Source organism: Sphaeroforma arctica (genome assembly GCF_001186125.1).
Source record: "Sphaeroforma arctica JP610 unplaced genomic scaffold supercont1.509, whole genome shotgun sequence".
NCBI classification, from domain to species: Eukaryota; class Ichthyosporea; order Ichthyophonida; genus Sphaeroforma; species Sphaeroforma arctica.
In genome coordinates, this window is record NW_014040049.1 from 43,759 (window position 1) to 65,683 (window position 21,925).

At 44.2% G+C, this 21,925-nt stretch overlaps 2 protein-coding genes across 2 annotated transcripts in view; one reads left to right on the forward strand and one right to left on the reverse strand.

The window, feature by feature from the left end:
- The window catches only part of SARC_06845 (hypothetical protein), a 9,824-nt gene extending 1,929 nt beyond the window's left edge, over positions 1-7,895 (forward strand). The window contains exons 2-9 of the mRNA XM_014299235.1: positions 270-468; positions 946-1,416; positions 1,709-2,845; positions 3,612-4,367; positions 4,806-4,958; positions 5,367-5,627; positions 6,128-6,774; positions 7,163-7,895. Of these exons, the coding sequence (XP_014154710.1) occupies positions 270-468; positions 946-1,416; positions 1,709-2,845; positions 3,612-4,367; positions 4,806-4,958; positions 5,367-5,627; positions 6,128-6,774; positions 7,163-7,424 (3,886 nt within the window). The 3' untranslated portion in view covers positions 7,425-7,895. The remainder of the gene's footprint in view (positions 1-269; positions 469-945; positions 1,417-1,708; positions 2,846-3,611; positions 4,368-4,805; positions 4,959-5,366; positions 5,628-6,127; positions 6,775-7,162) is intronic.
- Positions 7,896-13,715: 5,820 nt separating this feature from the next.
- On the reverse strand, positions 13,716-21,327 carry SARC_06846 (hypothetical protein). The gene is made up of 11 exons (XM_014299236.1): positions 21,055-21,327; positions 20,543-20,722; positions 19,951-20,071; positions 18,671-18,957; positions 17,664-17,767; positions 16,915-17,233; positions 15,825-16,262; positions 15,108-15,193; positions 14,439-14,545; positions 14,034-14,164; positions 13,716-13,855 (listed from the first exon to the last, which is right to left on the reverse strand). The coding sequence occupies exons 1-11, from the start codon at positions 21,304-21,306 to the stop codon at positions 13,748-13,750; spliced, it is 2,133 nt and encodes a 710-aa protein (XP_014154711.1). The 5' UTR covers positions 21,307-21,327; the 3' UTR covers positions 13,716-13,747.
- Between the last annotated feature and the right edge of the window lie 598 nt (positions 21,328-21,925).

Sequence of the window (21,925 nt, forward strand, 5' to 3'; positions counted from 1 at the left end):
ACATATATACATATGCATATATATATATATATATATTTATATATATATATATCTATATATCTATATATAATTGTTGTGTTAATATTTACGCATATATTTTGCTATTTATTGTCAAGTCATTTACCTCTACCTCCGTTGTACCTTGTACACTCGTCTATATCGAGTCTATCTGTTCCGAAAGGATCCTGTCTGCACTGTTTCCTTTAATATCACTATCGCGCTAAACTTTCTCATCTAAAAAGCTTACAAAAGATAATTGTTTTGTTCAGAATCAAGCTAATGTTGGAGAGTATGGAAAGTCTCGCACAAAGCGGTGCATCTTTCAACACGCGACACTTCAATTGTTTCTTGAATTTGATGAGCAAATACCCTGCCGAGGCCGTTGCGCTGGGAGTAGATACTCGTATGATCGTACCCTACATGGACTCAAAGAACGTCGCGACAGACTTAGTAGCCTACAAGTGTTTGGTAAATCGGTGTCTGTTTTGTAATCGGTTACTGATGTTGTCTACGAACATAGTTCGCGTAGATCTTCAAGGTGTAGCATTTTGCACGCGGTAATCGAGTAGCACCAATTCGGACTATCATTATCGAGTTTTGTCTTTATATCACTAAAGTGGGTGATAACGGAAAATTCTTTCTCGTACCATCGTGCGCACTCTGGCACTCTTAACTAGTAAAAGCGCTATATCGGGATAGGACAATTTGTCGGGGCAACCCATCCTACTGGTTTAGTATACTTTTCTCCTATTCAAGCGTGCACCTATTCAAAATGTCTGAAACTAGATCGCCTCCTACTCATCATGCCTCCATCGAGCCTCTCACTTAAAGCGTCCACACCGTTAACTGATAGGGCAGTTACTTGCTTATACTAGCTGAAACGATTTGGAAATTGGTCTTTCGTGTATCCGATGTCGCTCACTCTCCATTACACTGACTTGACAGGTGTCCATCGAATTGGCGGTGAACGGCTGGGCCGATGCTTACGGTCTACTGCACTACGCCAAGCGCGAGTACCGCAACAACCGGCACAAGGTGCCTGGGCTGATGTATTGCATGCAGCCCATCATCCACGCCCACTTGCGCGAGACTCAGAACGTGGCCAATGTTGTGCGTGCGGTGAGTGCCTTTCCAGACTGCACCGTCGTGAGTAAGCGTGAGCAGGCGCTGAAGATCCACAATCGGGTGTGGGAAATGATCCTGATATCCGCAGGCGAGCTGCAGGGCCCGGTGGGTGTGCTTGATGTGGTGAAGCACATGGGCTACTACGGCCAGGAGCCTCGTAAGGAGAACTTGGCGTGCGTGGTGGAGTTGGCTGTTAAAGGGGAGGGCAGCACCCGCAAGCTGTCAGAAATACTGCCGAGCCTCGAGGAGGATGTGAAGCAGCTGAAAGCTCAAGTGTACGCCACGCAGCAGGTTAGTCGGGAGTGGATTCAGAATTTTGTAGATAGTACTGAGCTTCAGTCAGACCAGGTGTATTGGGTCTGTGTGCAGTACGCAATGCTGTTGAGTTGTACCTATACATGTGTTTAAATGGTGGGTCTAGAAGGAATGGTCAAGTGCAAAATAGGGAATGAATATCGTAGCTACGATCAATGCACAACTTCATGAGACGTACAAGCGACCCCCCACTTTGGCTATATACAAGCGCACTTATTCATTTACTCAATCTATTCATCCTGACCCATCTTCTTTGGCCGGTCTACAGAGAGGTATCCAGGAAATTAAAAAAGAGTATAGCGCAGCTGAGGTGTCAGCTAGGACATCACATGCAGCCAGGCCTAAGCCGATAGCACAACGCAAATCAGAAAACCTGGACAATGGATCACAACTACCTGCATTGGAACTAGCCAGGCTGTCGGATTACAAAATACCATCGAGAATCGACACGGTGGACAAGTTTCCGAAGGAACTGCGGCTCGAAGTGTACAATAAAATACTTTTGTCGGTGGCAGGGACGAACAATCTCACGCTCACGAAGAAAGTGATCCGCCTCATGACCAACCCAGACAACCCTACACCCCCGTCACGGTACACGTATGAGCTGCTTATGAAGCAATATGGACACCAAGATGCGGAGGCCGCCTTCAAGTGGTTTCTGGAGATGAAGAGTGCCGGTATACAGCCCACGACCACTACATACGAGCTTCTCATGACCATCTACAATCGGTTTGGACAGCTAGACAAAACACACAAGATATACCGCCTTCTACAGAACGACGAGGGCTGCTATAAGCGAGAGGGGGCTGGATTGGAAGTATTGTCCCTCGGGTACGCACGTGCCGGTAGGTTGCAGGAGGTGCACGCACTGACAGGTAGACCTTCGAATTATGGTCAAATCATTAGAGGACAGCCGATTAATGAGAACTTAGAAAACTGGTCGTCGAATAGCAGTGGTCAATCACAGGGTAAGCAACCACTCGCTCGGAGAACCCGAAAGAGGAAGCAGAGTACGCCTACAGGGACGGAAGCGGCGACTGAGATGACTGAGCCTGTGGGTAGTCAGGAAGTAGGGGGGGGTTTGATGGTGGAGGCTGACAGAGGTGTGGAGAATACGGATACGTATAGTAAGATAAGAGCAACACTGGGTATGTCAATACCGAACGGGTCATCTGAAACGAACCTCCCAGGATACAAGTCAACCGGTGTGGGCGCAAACAAGAACATAGACACGACGGATACAGTTCTGTTGGAAAATATAAATAGAAAGAGGATCAAATTGAATAGAAGAATAGCCAAGAATGTGATTCTCTGGACAGAGGCCAACAATGGGAACCACAGATACACCGCCAAGATGCTCAATGAGATGCACAAGGGATCTGCGCAGCAGTCATTGCTCCAAAGGGTAACTAAGCCGTGTGCCGTGCGACACTGTCACGTGTTTTCCGGACTGCCTCGCAGTAGTTTTCTTGTTAATTACAGAATTTTCGCTCTTGCCTGGTCCCGCCTCTACCGCGTACTTTGAATAGAGTACAGCGGGACCCCAGTATGGCATCATACTGAGGCGAGTATCATCGTCGAAATTATATATATATATGTGTGTGTGTATGTATGTATGTATGTATGTATGTATGTATGTATGTATGTATTTAAATATGTATATATGTATGTATGTATGCATGTATGTATGTATATACATACATACATACATATATATATATATATATATATACATTCACATATATAATCTATATATATATATATATATGTGTGTGTGTGTGTGTGTATATATATATATATCGATGGATAAATAAGTAGAGAGATAGATAGATTATATATATGTGTGTGTGTATACATACGTATATATATATATATATATGTATTCACACCACAAACATACACACATACATTATAATATATATATATATATAGATGTATATATATACATATATATATATACATATATATACATATATATGTATATATATATATTTATACATATACATACACATATATATCTACACACACATGTGTATATATATATATGTTATTTTATTGTTATGTATATATATATATTATGTATACGTAATATACTAGATCACGATGGAACTACTGTTGTCTGCTAAGCAAGCACAGGCTAACTCACTCTTTGTTATTGACAACTTCTGCAGGACTCTTGGACAGGCGTTTCGTGGAACGAGATGTGGACAGCACATCTGCTGGCCACCAGCCGAGGCACCCGAAACTTGCAGCTGGTGGAGAAGGTGCTGAAGAATATGTGCAGAGTGGATGAGTCGCTCGTGAGGTACAATGCGCTGCATTGCGCCCTCAGCTGTTTGGGCGAGACACAGTACAAGAATGGGGGTGTGCGGGTCAATGTAGATGCAAACGCCGACCCGAATATGGAAGTGGATGTGGCGGTACGGATTGTGAGAAGGGTAGCATCGGCGATCTCTACGTCGTTGCAGACTGTGCCGATCGCGGCGCCCTATGCTCAAACACCGAGAAAAGTAGATAATAGTCCCGATAAAGAAAAGGGCAGACGCAACGGGTCTAAAAGTGGGTCTAGAACGGTTAGAAATAGTACTAGTACTCGAAGAGCCAAAGTCGCACAAAAGAGGCTGGCAAATGAACATGAGATGAATGTGGTGAGTGTGGAAGCGGTGGACAACCCCAACCACGGCGATGTAGCTGACCTCGACGGCTGTTCTCCACTTCGCGTTATGAAGGTTGTACTATCGAGAGGGTATGAGCTGCTGTTTACACTCTTGTCTCAGAACAGGCGGCACTACGATGTCGACACGGTGTTGCGTGCTATGCGATACGACCGTCTTAAGCCGTCACCGACGATTATGAGTCATATTGTGAAGCTGACAGCGGGCAGGCATCTAGAGACGGAGCGTATTCTGCGGGCTCAGAGACGCAAGGTATGTGATTTAAGTTAAAATTCGACTTCGACTGTATCGTGGATTTAGCTTATATTGCAATTCAATACAAACTGACAATACAGCATGTGCCGGATTACGGTATGGCATGCCGTTCTTAGCTACCAGGATGTCCTCCTATGTTACGATTCGCATCAGCTTTCCATCCTACGCAACCGTTCGTTTAGGTACCCTTCTTCGCGGCAAAAATCTCTGACATATGCAAATGTCGAGAGACGCACCTGGTTGACAAGCGCGTTCTGCATGTTTTAGTACGCATGCAGACATATCTGACATGTATATTCTGTATATTTTTATACGCATACAGACATGTATCACTCGCCGGGTCTCTGCACACCCACACAAATATATATTAATACACGCTATTATATGGTATACCTACTCACACTCCACACTCTGCTACGCTCGTTTTCCATCCAGATGCGGATTTCAGGGAAAGCGGCGGCCTACGCTCCGGTCCTTCTCGCGGCAATAGAGGCGACATCAAGCAGCAACACGGAGAAAACTTCCGTAGAACTAATGAAGGAGGCGATCTCTGAACTGCATGTGAAGACAGCTTTCAAAGCTTACAAGGTATCCTCTATGTGCTAGCGTCGTGTTCTTAACACCTTACTGATAGAAAACGTGCAGTCTGTGCATTTATAGCAGCTGTGCTTATGGGCGACTTAGAACGTTTCATTGACTTTGGATTTTGAAGCCTAAATGCTTGCTAGCAATGGACCGCGTGTGGTACAAATTTGGTGATGCTGTCAATTTTAGCGTATAGGAATCACGTTTTGGTTACATGTATATGTATATGGATTTATATATATATATGTGTATACGGATATGTACATGTATATGTATATGTATATGTTTGTGTATATGTATAACGAGATATATATCTATATATATTGTATATATATATATATATATAGAGTCATAGTTATGTATCATAATTTCTTCTTTGATATTGAAAGTGTTTCTCGTTGTTATGTACAGCTTGTACTACACCAATCCGGTAGGATGGGTATATTGAACGAACCAGAGCTACTGCAAGATTTCATAACCTTGGCAAAAAAACGGAGACTGGAACAGGAAACAGAAGTTGCTGAGGGAATGATCCTACCAGGGGGGTCTATGACACGAAATGGGGAGGGTGCTTCTTTATCAGAGATGTCTGTAGCTCTAAACCACAGACAGTTCTACAGGGCGCGAGACAAGCAGATGGGCCCAGGTCAGATTGACGCCATCACTTTGCAGGTAGTGTAGGAGTGTCGTGTGGATGTCAATTGCTCACAATCGACCGTTTAAATAATCAACCGTCGAGATAGAGATTATTATATTTCTTTTAGATGGTAGTAGCATACATTCTTATTAACCAATCATTATTAACTGGCCCTTCGCATAGTTCTGCCTTGGGTGCGTGTGTGGATTGGGGTGGGAGTTGCCTATATGTTGGGTAGAATATTCCGCACATTGTCCATCTGGTTTTGTTGGTTGCGTGTTTCTTATGCCTGATTTTACACACACAGAGAGACACATACATACACACACACACACACACATACATACATACACAAATTTCGCATGTAACGTGCATTGTATGTGCATAGTGTCTCATAGTGTCAAATCTCTCGCGAAATCGTGACAACTAATTCTGGACAAGCGCTTGTAACAGTAGGAGGCCCTCTAATCATCTACTGTTGTTATTTTCGAGCGATATTGAGTGCAAGCTATTAACTGACATCTCTTCTTAACAGTACTATGTACACAGCCTCATGTCAGGATTCTGTGCCAATCTGGACAGCAGTGCGGAAGCCGTACGAAACCAGCATGCGCATTCGCAAAATCCGGCTGCCTCTTATGTGCCTACGCCCACCTCATGTTACGTACGACCTCAAAACGACTACAAGCCGTTGCCATCATGGGTGGACAAAGGTCGTATGTGCGATATACAAGCACCGCCTACCAAACCAGCTACCGGAGAATCGAGTGCTTTGTCTGATGCGGAGTGTATTGTGTATGCCACTCTATCCGTGTGCCATGGGGTCATGCAAGCCACAGGCCTTGCAGACGGGATAGAAGCCCGGAAGCTGAGTGCGCATGCTCCTCTGGACGAAGGAAGTATATACAAGCGGCGACTGAGCGCACTGCACGAGCCCCGCACAGAGACAGATGACATCTGCGACATGTACGAACACGCAGGGCATGTGCTGCGACAGCTGGCCATGCAGTGGATAGGTCAAGGAACCGACGAGAGTCTGCGGAGAGTGTTCGATGTTATGGATGTCATCGACGCACAGTGCTACAACACGGTGCAGGTACACTCAGGTGACTTGGGGGCCGGTCAGAAGCTCCACATCGCCGATCTGCTGGTGGCAGACACACTGCACGAGGCGAGGACAAGGTGAATGCTTTTTTGTGCCGTACTGTATCGTGGCTCAAAGAGTTTTACTTGGATGTCTCTGGTTGGATGCCTCTGAATCCCGTGTAGTTGATTGCGACGCGTGAATTATTTTTTAGCTCAATAGAACAGTGTAAATACAGTTCGGCACTTCGGGGCCCTTGGAAGTATGTCTGTGCCTGTGGTAGTGTAGGTGCGTGATCTGTTACATATGTTTTCCATACGGTTTTTACAACTCGTTCGATCATGAAAAATTACATTGTCTACCGAACCCTAGCTCAAACTGATAGTACCTCAATCGAGTGTCGAGATGTAGGTATGCCATCCGACCCGTCTCTGGTGTCGCACCACATGAAATCTCACGACAATCTCTTAACGACCCGCACTGCAGATACTACCGGGCCATAGCCTCGGAATTCGTCTCCAAGTTGCCCACTGAAAAGGCTCTCAAACTATTACTCGAGCGGGTGTTCAATTGTGCCAACAACGAGTACGCGGGGAAACGTAGTCTGAAGGCCGTGCAGGAACTCTCTTATGTACTCGGATGGCAGTATAACATTCAAGGCAAAGGCGCCATGAGGAGGGTGTTGGGTGAGATTAATGCCAACTATACCAAGCAACGGGGTGATCTCGATCAGCTCGCACAATACTAGACCGCACAGGTTGTGAATTTGCCCCATGTGTTGGTATGGGACGTTTGGCACGGAACCAACGGCAGCAGAAATGGGGCTTGCTTGTAGTTGTAAAGTACACCTATGTGCAAGCGATATGGGTGTCAGAGAAACTGCTGGAGCTGGCCATCTAAGTGATGAATATATTAGTAGCATACACGTGTGATCTCACATGCAGACATTTGAGATTCCATGCACCACAACTTAGAAAGCATTAGATGGGCGACCTTGGAACACAAGACTAAAGTTTAGCACCCATTCCTTGTCATGTAAAAAGTGAAGGGATAGGTTATCTCCGGAATCGATACCATGATATTCTGAGAGTTGTGGGGAATTCAGGTCAAGTAGAAGACGAGCGGAGAGGATTGAGTTGCAATTCGCAAAGGAACTTTAGAATATTGGACTCTAATACTGGAAAACTGGAGAGAGAGAAACTCCTCGAATTAAATGGTGATTTGCTATCTAATTTTCTCTCCATCCCGAATTTGCACACTCCGATGTCTCAGCCCATATATAAGAGTCCAATTGAAAACAATACCCTGCGTCGGGTGATGTTCACGCGTGATTGCCTAGAATCGTGCCCTCAGCGATTCACCGCTACATTGAGTGATTCATATATTCCATCATTTCTTCCTTTCTGATGTATTCTAAAACTAAACCGAGTGATTCATATATTCCATCATTTCTTCTTTTCTGATCTATTCTCTAAATAGACCGAGTGATTCATATATTCCATCATTTATTCTTTTCTAAACTATTCTATAACTAGACCGAGTGATTCATATACTCCATCATTTATTCCTTTCTAAACTATCCCATAACTAGACCGAGTGATTTATATATTACATCATGTATTCTTCTCTGATCTATTCTTTAACTAGACCGAATGATTCATATATTCCATCATTTATTCGCTTTATACTATAACTAGACCGAGTGATTCATATATTCCACCATTTATTTTTTCTAGAAGTTAAAAAGTTACACGGGTGGAGAAGGAGCCGTGGGAGAGGTCGTATTCCGGCCTCGTTGTCAGTGGATACTGAAATACTAATTTCAACAATAGTTCTGATTGGTATATATATAGTGGCCACCAGATATAACTGGCCATAGAATAGCTACCTGGGATATGGCAACCCGCGGCAGACATGAGTGTGATGGGAGGACTTGGAAAAAAAGAAACAGGATCTGGCGCTGACAGTATATAGTGGGAGACCCGTAGGCCTTCCCCGTTCGAGAGAAGTATTGGCCACAGACTACAATGACCTCTCATGCAGACTTTAGCTGTTTTATACTCCTGAAGAGGATGTATACATACAGTGTGACCAATCCTTCCCGTCCAGGTTAGACTGACCAGAGACCGCTCACGAAGATCCAGAGTGGATCTCGTCAGTTTATTAATAAAGGTGAGGGTGGATGGGTAAAAAAGTTCCTATCTATTTCAAGTCTCGATTGTTAGGCAATCGAGAAAGTGACTACATATTGTCTTCGGGTCTCCCACTACATACCGTCAGCTTTTTCTGGCCGGATCCTGTTTATATTTTTACAAGTCCTCTCATCACACTCATGTCTGCCGAGGTGTGCCATATCCCAGGTAGCTTTTCTATGGCCAGTAATATTTGGTGGCCTCTATATATATACCAATCATGTTGACATTAGTATTTCAGTATCCACTGACAATGAGTCCGGATTATGGTATCTCCCACGGCAACTTTTCCACCTGATTAACTTTCTAAAGATTACTCTTTAACTTCTATAAACAGTTTTAATGTATTGTGGCGAAAGGATGCGGCGCTAACCGGCCTTTCCCGTTAGAGAGAGGTATTGGCCACAGACTACATGACCTCTCTGCGTATCTATTATTGCATTGAGGTTCACGCAGACTTTAGCTGTGTTATACTCCTAAAGAGGATATATACATACAGTGTGACCAATCCTTCCCGTCCAGGTTAGGATGACCAGAGACCGCTCACGCCAATCCCAGTCGGAGAGCCAGCTTGCGGGCCTCAATGCCCACTCCAAAATGGAATTGATAAGGTGAGGGTGTCGCATAGGTGTGATGCGATCTGAGGTGGTGGCTGGCTAACCATGCGTGCCTTCACGCCTATCTTTCTCTGCTGATGTCTTAAACCAATAGCCCATGTACGCGCGCAACTTCCATTCGGTTGCCGCAGCAGTCGCGTCAAGCTCTGCTCCTGCCTCTTTGAGTGCTGTTAGGCCGCCGATTCGGAAATTGTGGCCGCGATATCCCTGCATGTTGATGTCGGCCGCCAGGAAGGCCGCTGCCATATCTTTCTTGAATTGAACTTTACTGTATGCCTCTCCTACAATAGAGAATATGTGATTAGTTTGACATTCCGATATGGTCAGTGATATCCAGGTGCGCAGTGCACGACCCGGGCACATATGTGGATTGCTCGGTAGATTTGGGATGCATAAGCTGGCGAGAACTAACATAGTTTTAGACATAGGTAGCCGAATAATTGTGTGTGTAGCAGCCTGAGATATGTACTGGCGAGACATGTGAATGTGCGAATACTCCTCATACATACTCTCTACTGTAATCTCGGATATACGTAGGATCCCAAATATGGCTAAGCAGGATGCTGCCCAGAACCTGATCCAACTGGGTTGGTTCAAAAAGGGGCGCAACGTTGTGAGAATGTATGTTCTTGCATGTGTGGGGTGATAGGCTTACGTAGACAACGTTGAAGTAGGCTACCATTTATGGCCATATAACGGGTGATTGCTTTCATTAAATAGGTGACGTGGTATGCGTTCGTGTGTGTATCTTCTAAATTGGCTGCTTTGTAGAGTGCTCGTATGTGCGACAAATAGACGCGAATAGTGCTCGGCGGCAAGCCTTGTAACATAGTAAGGCGAGCCAGCTAATGTAATACACAATGACCATGGGATCAAGTGGAAGGTCATGTGCGGATAGTTGTGACATACTGACCCAGCGCATGTGGTACAAGAAATCCAGGAACCGACACTGGATGCTTAACCCCGAAGCAATTGTCCGTGGCGCTCGACCGAAAGGGGCCACCTGGTCCATGTATTTTCTCAGGGAGTCGACGTTGATTTGCTCACTGTAGACTGCTGGTGTGGAATAGTAGGGTCGTTGTGCCTGTGATGTGGGTGAAGATTGAGACAGAAGGGAAGCCCGCAATTTGTTGCCGGTCGTTGAGTATTTTTAATTATTTTCAGAGTTATTTATAAAAACAAAAGAGGAAAAGAGTAAAGATTATGTACACAATAATGTTAAGTAATTGCTCCGCTGTGCGTATCTCTTTGCAAAGCTCTGCTCACTATGGAGCGCGAGTGAGCGGAGGGGCACAGATTTGTGTTTCAGACGAGGATACAAGCGTCTAGCTTCCTCGTCATCAGTACGCGAGATCGCATCTGTGACGCCGTTATCGATCCCCTTGACATGTTGAGCCGATACATGTATATCGTAGTGTATTTTTATCATGGCTAGTAGTTGGAGTGATCTATGCATGTCTATGGCGTCTGATTGTCTGCGTGTAACGGCTTGGCATGCGGCTGTAATATCACAATAAATAATAACCGATCTCCCACTCCATTCCTGACCAAATAAGGACACAGCGTATACTAGTGTGAGTAACTCCAGCGCATTAATGAATAGCTGAGTGTTTGATTCTGTACGACTTGTCGCAGTAACGGCTATGATGAGGTAACTATTCTATATAAAACCATCGCCCTGAGGCGTCGAATCCTCCGCCTCCGTGTGCTGTGCAAGCGTCGACAAACAACCAACTGCTTTCTCAGGGTGCGTCAATTGCCTAGTGCCGTTCCACAGATGAAATATACCATTCCCCGATTGCGTCTCGTATCTCTTGCCGGATTCGTACGTAGTGATAGCCTGGACCGTTGATGGGTAAGGTCTACATGGTTGGCATTAGCGCGGCTGCTTGTGGTAGAATCGCTCCTGGTCTGTGAGGGAGCCGACCAGCTTTTGACATTCCTTGGTTGTTGCCCTGATCCGTTTTAACAAACTGCGTAGAAGTGCTTCGTATTTCACCGGTTTTTTCTCTGGGATTGAGACAGTATAGCATATGGAATTGAATACTACACCACAGTATTCTGCATTAGTCACGGCTGCTGTAGTCTTGTGTTGAGCCACGGGCACCCCTAGGCGTGAAAATAAAGCTAGCATTTTGTCAATCTCACCTTTGGCGATGCTGTAGTCCGTGGTTTTGTGTACCACAAGGAAATGGTTCGCATACCTCTGTATCCATAAAGCCAAGTGTGTTATGACTATGAAGTCCAAAGCTGTGCCCAGTTGTTTGTATAGATACGGAGCGGAACCCAGACCGAATGGTAGGGTGGCCTCAAAGTAATACATACCCGCATTGGAGAAACCAAGTAGTAGTACATGCCACGACCATATGGGGAGCATCCTGAACGCTGAAGATATATCGAGCACGCTCATGCGTGTGCCGACGGGTTGCACCGCGAAATGTTTGATAACGCGTGAACGCGTAGGGCTGCTGATCATAGGTGGGATGTGCTCATTCACCGAGTCCTTATCGTATGATAGGTCATGAGATACCCTGTGTTTTACCGTGGTGGTATGTCCTGGTTTGTTGAGAAGGCCGATGGGAGATACTCTGAAGAACGACAGTTGATCTATCTGCCTCTGTGTGTATGGATCTTGAGTGCGTCCAAGATCACACTCATTCTGGATGTTGCTTCTACTGAAAAGTGCGGTGGGTATTTGATGGTGCTGATTGTGTGCGTGGTGTTTTTTACGCCCAGTATCTGGGCGTTCTGTCCCCAGTTCTTGTAAGGGTAACCTATTTGTGATATATTGCTATCAGGAACGCTTGGTGTGTGGTTAATGGTGTATGTGTGTGCACTATGATCTGGGGAGTCTGTGCGTGAGGATGTAGAGGAGTGTGAGCTTACGTGCCTAAGTCACTTGGATCCAGCTGCAGTGTTGGTAGGTGTGACGTGTTTGCGACCATCTGGACATTGACCTTTGATAGCTGCTGGTGAGTGCACTTTGCACTGCTCACACGCCTTGATTAGCCATTGAAGGAGATCATATACTGCCGATGTATCGTTTACTAGCTTAGGGATGAATGACATTAGCAACGCGACTGATATCAACGCCATGTGTATAATATCTATGTGTGAGCTCAGCTTCTCTTTTTGGCGTTCTAACTTCATACCATCAGCCGTGATTTTTACTGAGTCTGTGCGTGTTGCGTCTGTATCTTTACGAACTAATGCTTTCACTTGCGACAATGTAAACATCTTACCTTCTTCAAGTACTTTCTTTTGCGTATCGGAGGGTGTTGGGAGCATTGATTGCAGACGGTACTACTCCATATCAGCTCATCGAGCTGGTCTCATACCTCGTGCTTCACCTGCATCTGTTGCTACTTCCTCTTTCATCCGGTTGTTATCCTCGATTAATGTCTGAACCTGTGCTTTCATCTGATTAACTTCCTTTTGCATTATATCCTGTGCTTGGATGTGGTGCGTTTGAAACTCTTGAGGTAAGCGCTGGTTGTGTGTGTATGTGAAATGATTGGCTGCCTAATGTATGTTGCCGTTCACTGTATTAGCCTGGTAGGGTATTTGCCCTAGGAATGTATAGGTACCATTTTGAGGTTGCCGACCTGCATGCCGTTGCTGGTTATCCGTGCCAGATGGCTGCATAGGCCACTGATAGGTTTGTGTTAAAAGACCTAGTGGTTGTTCTTGATGCTGCTGTTGTCAGAACCAGGAGTACACGCCACCCTGAGTGGTGCAATTCTGGTACGTCGTGTTGAGCCCAACATTTGGGTCGACATGTGTTGTATGTTGATCTCTGTGGTGATGTTCCTCGCGGGATTGTTGTGGTGGGTGAGGTTCTCTGTCTCTGGACTCGCGTGGACATCGTGACCGCGTCGATCGGGACGACCGCAGAGTGTTAGATAAAAATTCTAAAAAAAAGTTCCTATCTATTTCTAGTCTCGATTGTTAGGCAATCGTATCCATTGAAACTGTTTATGATCTATTTTATAGCTAGACTGAGTGATTCATATATTCCATCATTTATTCTTTTCTGATCTATACTATAACTAGACCGAGTGATTCATATATTCCATCATTTATTCTTTTCTGATCTATACTATAACTAGACCGAGTGATTCGTATATTCCATCATTTATTCTTTTCTGATCTATTCTATAATTAGATCGAGTGATTCATATATTCCATCATTTATTCGTTTCTGATCTATTCTATAACTAGATCGAGTGATTCATGTATTCCATCATTTATTCGTTTCTGATCTATTCTATAACTAGACCGTCCTTATCGAGTACTGAGGGGCAAGTTCCGCCCATGTCTGGTTCGAGATTTTCCGAACCAAAATTTTGTATCAATTGCTCTTTGTATTTCTGTATGCGTGGAGAGACAAAACAAAACAAAACATATTAGTTACGAGATAGCTTTGCGAAGGTCATGTGCGTAGTTAAATGATCACCTTCAAATTAGGAAGGAGCCTTCAGTATTCTCGATACGCAGAACATATAAACTGACACGTACACGTAGGACGTGAGTAGAGTAATGACATACATCATCGTCTAGCACCAGCACTCTCCTTCGCAGCCGATGCGTCACTAAATGGCTCAGGAGGCCGAATCCGTATTGGAATATGTAATCCGAGTGGATGATGTATACTCTGTGGAGCATATCGGAGTACGTTACTGTGTGTGGGAGGTAAAAATGCACACATAATTAGTTTATTGGTGTAGGCAAGCGTTTCAAGAATGACTCAGAAGGACTGTAAATCGACGCCACTTTGCCGTATATGTGTTTTAAACTGTTGGAATTCGTTACGAGCTGTCTGGCAATACGTTTACGGACAACAAACCAGAATAAGACAACATAACGTCAACCTAAGTATCGAGGCCTAATCACATTGGACCAAAAATATATATGAAGGATAGACTCTAAAAGTGATGCAGTCGAGATCTTAACCTTGAAGTATCCTGAGGATCCGTTTCAGCAGAGGTACGTCGCTGTTCTCCATGGTGCAATTGCGTCGGTCATAGATGATGCAGAACTTGCTGTACGGATTATCGGCCCTGATTGGTTGACACGGAAAATAAAATGTGTCCTATTTCAGCGGTGATTGTGTCCCATTGTAGATATTAGGGCAGGATACGTATGTGTTCTAGGATGAAAACTGGCTGTGTGCCATGGACTAGTAAAGTCGACAGTGAGACTGTCCTGATTGCAAGCTCGCAAGAACGCGCCAACGTAAAGATTCTAGTCAGCTGTCTCTACTGAATCACTGTGTGTGTTTGTACATGGCTGCTTTATTCGCAAACAAACTAACACTGAGAACGTACGCGCATGTGCATATGGTTGTATGCAGCGTATATCTAAGTATTGTATGAGAACGCACGCGCATGTGCATTGTTGTATGCAGCGTATATCTTAGTATTGTCAAAGAATGTACGCGCATGTGCATATAGTTGTATGTAGCGTATAGTTGTATGTAGCGTATATCTTAGTATTGTCAGAGAATGTGCGCGCATGTGTATTCGTATCCGACAGAGCGTGCATATCAGTCAGCGATAGATATCTAGAAAGATGAAGCAGGGACCAAAGGTTGATCACACTATTGCCGGAGGTAAACCTCACCTCTCATTCTCGAATTGAGACAGCTTCCGTAACCAAAGCCGGATTGCCTCATTCTTGTCTCTGTTTGTGGTGGTGTGTCGTGACATCTGTAACGGTATCGCACACAAATCGAGAGAGGAAGACGAAACAAGTAAGTATTCACGGCACACCAGACTCCATAGACAACCCCAGATAGATCTGTCCCGCCACATGATCACGTAGTAATCGTAAGCTACTCAATAGGAGATTCACCGTCAGCATAATTTTAAATATACGGATAAAGTATATATGTGTGAAAGACCATCTGTCGAACTGGGAAAGCAGCTCTCACTGCCCTGGAGCCGATTTTTACCAATGCGAATCTGGGTTGATGGGGAGACTCAAAAGTGCGAGATAACGAGTATATATTATGCCTGATCTTGCAGTGCAATACAAACTATACGTATACATGCGGACAATTCATATTAAGCATAATTAAGCGAACGAAAGTTCACTTTATTCACATATCGATAATACTGCATTGAAATTGTCTTAAACCCCAGATAGAACGACTGCTATTGTAGGGCATCATATCTTCAAATAGCAAGCTTGCAAGTACCCGAATTTCCGCAAAACAGGTCGAAGAACTACACTAACAAGCTGAAAGTGTATGTCGTATTACACTTAAAAATCCACATACATCCCAATTCTACCGGTTGCAAAAAAATAGCCCAAGATCCCAATTTCTACGTGACACACCTTGAAAATCAGGACGGGGTGCCCAGACAAGTCCGTTTTGTGCCAGTACAACTTGTTCGTACTGAGCTCCTCGGGCGACACCCTGATCTGATACGGCTTCACGGTGCCTAGCCACTTCAGCTGGTTAACCAAGAACTCCATGGCGTCCTCCTTATCGTTCTTGCACACCCGCAAACACCTGCGTATACGTGCGATTTGCCAGGTGTGCTCACTGTACCGTGGTCCACCAAACTTGATCATGCGGCTGTCCTTCAAGGCTTCGTATATCTCCTCCACTAACTTGGGATCCACACTCTGTTCCAGCTCATTCTCGAGGTCGTCGTACGCATCATCCTCCGCCCACCCATTGAGAATCTCAGCGAGCGCTTCCTTCTCATCTTCTTCCACGCAGATCGCAGCTTTGCCTTGCAACAGCGCCACTTCTCCCGGCACGGGTTTCTTTATTTGCAGCGTACGGAACAGAGTCAATTGAGTGATTGAAGACCAACCGGAGAGACGCTCAAGTGGTGCATTATATATGTATTACCTGATAGGGTCGGCGTGCTGTTGACTAAAGCGAATATGCGTAACAAGTTTGGGAAACGTATTGCAACGCACCTCGTACGGCCGAATACACACAAATTTGAAACATATAGAAAAGAAGCGCTCATCGCAAAAATCTATATGATGGATGCAGCGTGGACGTACCTTTTACACTCAAACATTCCTTCTACATGCTCGCGTGAACCATGCACCCCTCGCCTGTGCTAGCAACAACAGTTAAATATACCACTCACGGTGATCATTCCACAGACAATTTTAACATTACAGGCTTATCAAGTTTGTCATGTTGGGTTGTATGTCTACAGATATCCTTACAGAGAAACTTGCAAACTTGTCGTAATTGCAAGGTACAGAATCGGGAATACGCATTATGTCGACAGTAGCGACAGTAGGGTCAGTTTACACTGCTAAATCATCAGAATACTTTGTCACACCTACACACCCGTGGGCATTCTGGTCTAAATCTATTCTAAACCACATGGATACTCGCTCATATCTACCAATATCAATTCCCAACCACACGTATACGCACATAGCAGCCAATTACCCTTTTTATACTGCCGTCGTCGTTCATCCACTCGTCCGGCTTCTTTATATATAAACTGAGCTTTATCTCGTTATTGTCATCGCTTCTGTGCTTCTCGAACAAGTCTCTTACATCCTCACCCGATGTCAAGTTCATCTTCTTCTGCAACCCATTCTCCTTGTACATAAGCCGTATATTGGAGGTATCGCCGTTTGTCTCATCTAAATTCAACTGTCGTACCAGTGAGCTCAATAATTCGTTGACGGACATGTCGCCGTCCCCGTCGAAAGACTCACTCTCAGCCTCCCCTGCCACACCACCAGTGATTTCCCTCATTAGCCTGTGCATGCAGGCACGGGTATTGGTGATTGTCTTTTATCAGAAGTATGCCTCCACACATGCGTAGGCTTGTGCACCGAAGCAGATTGTTGTATTCAGTGGCACTCACGAATTGACTATTACTACGTACGTAATAGTGGCAATACCTCACAGCCAACGGTTTGTTTCAGTGAAAGCGTAAGCACGCGCCACACCATGACCACTCGGAGAGTCGACTACGCACGCACCCAATTTATATTAAAATGGGCAGGGGCCTATAAGCTCCCCAACCCCCACGCCAGGCCAGGGTCACACCTGGTAATAAGTATTTCTGCCCGTATACACTCCTGCCTACATACATAGTCATACCCAACTTGGACCCGCATACGTTTCAGAAACTCATTTCATACTCATGTGCAATCCCAGCTTAACTAGTTGCTGCTTTGTCTTACCTTTTGTTCTGCTTTTTGAGATGTGCGATATATTCAACAGCTTTCCTCAGCAGAGCCGCTCGCGGCGTCGCCTGCCGGCCACTTGGGAGTGCATCAGCAAGCACCTGTGTCGATGAATAAAGACATGTGTGAATACTTCACTCTGTACCTGGCGTGCATTTGATGTCATGTGAGTGTCCTAGATATAGTACGTGTGTTATGCTGTGCAGAGATCAGTATCCAATTCATACGAGAACGGGTGCACATGGGACCACCGCTTGGACTGTGAGTACCTGACGGCGCATTCTATAACCCCAAAATTTGACAGCGAGGTGAAAGTCTCGTAGTTTCGTAGCTCTGATACATACTTTTCTTGACTTGCATTGCACAAGTGATGTATTCGCCATCGCGTTAAAACCTTTAAATCTTACACCATAAAACCCTACACTATTAACCCCTCACGTCTCTACCACATGCATAAGGTACACCGCAGGACTTCTCGGCTACACAATCCATCTAGCTGACCACTTCCGTCCCGCTAGGACTATCTAATTGCACTGTCAACTGTCACTAGCGAGCATCCAAACAGAGTACTCTCTTGGACGTATTACATCCGAGAAAAATTCAACGCGCATCACGTTCTGCATTGGTGATTTACTATATTACATCTATGAAAATTGTGGCACATACGATTGGGTCCTACTACAACTGCGTAACACATTCTTTCTGGTATAGTGATGGACAAGTTCACCACGGTTCAACGAGAAAGCACAGCCTGGTACATCGATAAATGAGCGCAAGCTACTTGGCCTGGGAGTGTTCTTCTCAAATAGCAATCCGTATTCAAAGCGTGTTGCTTTCGACGCTACCTTCTGACCCAAATCACATGCCAGTGTGACGGCCGCTAGAAAACTAATTCATAACTACATCCCAAGCAGTCACGCGCGAGTATATCAGTCAACAGACATCCGGTTTAGTCACAAAATGAACCCCAACCAAATGCCCCAGACCGCGAGCCTGAATCATACCTTAAACCCGTCCTTTATATTGTCCCTACGCTTCTGTTCGCTCAGGATGTGATTGGACTTCTTCAGCTCCTTGTCTCGTTCCAGATCGTCTTCACCCCACCTCCTCATGTACCCAGGTCGGGCCAACAACTGTGACGAGGACGCACTGAACTGGTATGGCGAGACCACTCCTGTGTTGGTTGAGGTCGCTCCTACTCCCACATATGGACTGGCGCCCGGACTGAGTATCGAATTCACATTGCCGCTGAATTGAGGTGTCAACAGCCCCAAATTGGATACCGGAGGTTCTGTGGAATAAAGCGGAGTGGTGTCAGTTGTCTGTACTGAATAGGTTTTATCAGTAGACACCTGCCATGATAATCGCGTGGTGGTGACGAGATGGGCATGTGGGTCAGACTGTACTATCGCAGTGTAACAGTGAGGTATGATTCAATGTACCTTCATATCTCCCATACATTGCAACACGAGTTTCATCTACTACAAACTATCGCTTATCTCTGTCAAACTCTCAGACGGTCAAGGTCCTTGAGTGCATTGCTACGTACTTGCTATATGCTTTATCTCTTTAACTCCTTGCGTGCAATTTCACCTAGGAACTGCATATTCTTCCACCCATAGACAGGCTTGCTACAAACTTGCACCGAGTCTACCATACGCTGATGTGTGACTCCGTACACATCAACACGGCGACGAATATCACCTGAATCCGTGGGCAAAACATGCACGTGTACATTTGAAGCATCCGAATGCTTCGACCACTTCACTCGGGAAAACACGTCACGAAAACACCGAGTGCACATTCTTGCCGCCGTGCCTTCCGAACAAAAACATACAAAAATTCACTATGATTATAACAGACGCTGGAAGTATATGGATATCCTGCGTTGAGAGTGACTGCCGAATACAAACAAAACACGTCATAACACTCAAAGTAGAGTTTTAGTTCACACGGATAGTTTGGAGCTAAATTTATGGTTTGTATCGAAAATCATCGCATAAATACCTAATTTCACACTTGTTAGTATCAAGTTTGCAAAGTGTTACAGATGTACTCAAATACTCCACTATACACACGTAGCCGCAGAAAAAGCATAACAATTAGCAGGAAAGGCTCAGGTACTTACTAAATCTCACCTACGTGCACACATATCAGCATCTGTCAGGACGCATATAATTTTTGCATACACCCCTCGCACGGCCTTGCACCACGGATACACAATCTATTTCCACATAAGCCCCACATGCACTCTGCACAAAGTATACTTCTCATGTGTACATACGTAAAGGACTGTTGATGGATGAGTTTGTATTGATAGGTGTCGGGTTCAAACTCGAGCTCCCTTGCAGCGGAAACTGACAAGTGTTTCCCTGAGCCTGTGCTTGCGCTTGCTGCGCATGTGCCTGCACGGTGGACGGGATTTATGAAGCAATAAGTTCCTTACTCGAAATGTTCAACAACCACGAATCCAATTGTAGCGGAGAGTACAAATCAAAGTTGGAATGAGTAAACATACGGAACCTCCGTAGTGGGCAGAATGATGTACCACAACATCGATCAACGCGTTGCGTTGTTTGAGCTCACGAATAGGTCAGCAGCCGAGAATCTAAGATATACATGTCATTTTCCAGCCGGATTGTTATGTTTCTATAGTGAACGGCGACGACCACAGCAATTAACAAAGAAGTTTCGATCTTGTCTCAACTGAGATCACTACAAGGATTCATATGCTGCGCAAAGGAGACATCATATTTGATATGATGTGTAAATTTACGCAAACACTCACGACGAGCACCCACCCATTCACACTCGACCTAACCCATACTTCGACATTCAAACGTATCCCATCACTAAGCGGCGCAAACCATCGGTACCTGAGCCTGAGCCAGCGCCTTAGCCTGCGCCTTAGCTTTAGCCTGCGCCTGAGCCTGTGCTTGCGCTTGATGCGCTTGCTGTGCTTGAACGTGTGCCTGAACTTGGGCTTGGGCTTGGGCCTGGGCGTGTTGCTGCTGTGCCTGGTGCGCCTGTGACTGCTCTAGACTCTGCTGGAAGTGCTTTTGACAAGATGTACAGCAAAGTGTTAGACCCTACCAGTGATAGTAAAAATCGATGATAACCAAATAGGGATGCTCGATTAAAATGGTAATTTCACACTGATTCATGCTGCTATGGAACATTGTTTTACGGATGTAAACTTGATACAGCTGACTTGATCGAACTGAATATATAAATGCGATCATCATGTACCCTGAGATAGAATGTCGACCTATATACAATTGCAGCGCAAAAACAAAACAAAACAGAAAACATATTAAACGACAGCTTCTCAGGATCCCCAATTGCCCACATGAATTACCAGCATAGCAAATAAAATACATGTATGTACCTGTACGCGCTGTTGTTGCTGTTGTTGCTGCTGCTGTAGTTGATGACGTTGATGCTGTTGTTGGTATTGATTTTGTTGCTGTTGATGTTGTTGATGTTGTTGTTGCTGCTGCTGCTGCTGTTGTTGCTGTTGCTGCCGGGCTTGTGCTTGAGCCAGCGCCAGTGCTTGTGCCTGAAACTGCGCCCCCGGATTAGATTGTAACATTCCCAACTGATCAACTTGCATGGTCAAGTCGCTCGTATCCGAATTCATCAAAAAATTTGCGAACGCAGCTGTCGATTATAAATTGTTAGTATACAGTTCCATACACGTTATAGAACAACATAAATATATGAATATAAGTATATAAGTATATGCGTATATGAATATATATATATATTCTTTGCGAACGCAGCTGTCGATAATGATATGTGGAACACATTTCCAAATTGTAACTTCATACACATTTTAGAACAATAAATATATATCCGTATAAATATATTTATAAATATACATAGATATGTAAATGTACATGTGCATACATATATACATATACGTATACACATACATATATATATGTATTCAAGTGCAAACATATATACATATACATATACATATATATATGTATATATGTATATATATATATATATATATATGTATATATATATATATATATATATATATATATATATATATCTATCTATCTATATATATATATGTATATATATATATATCTAAATATACATATACATATACACACAAATATATATATATATATATATATATATATATGTATATATATATATATATATATATATATATATATATATATATATATATATATATATATATATATATATTTATAAATATACATATACGTATATATATAACC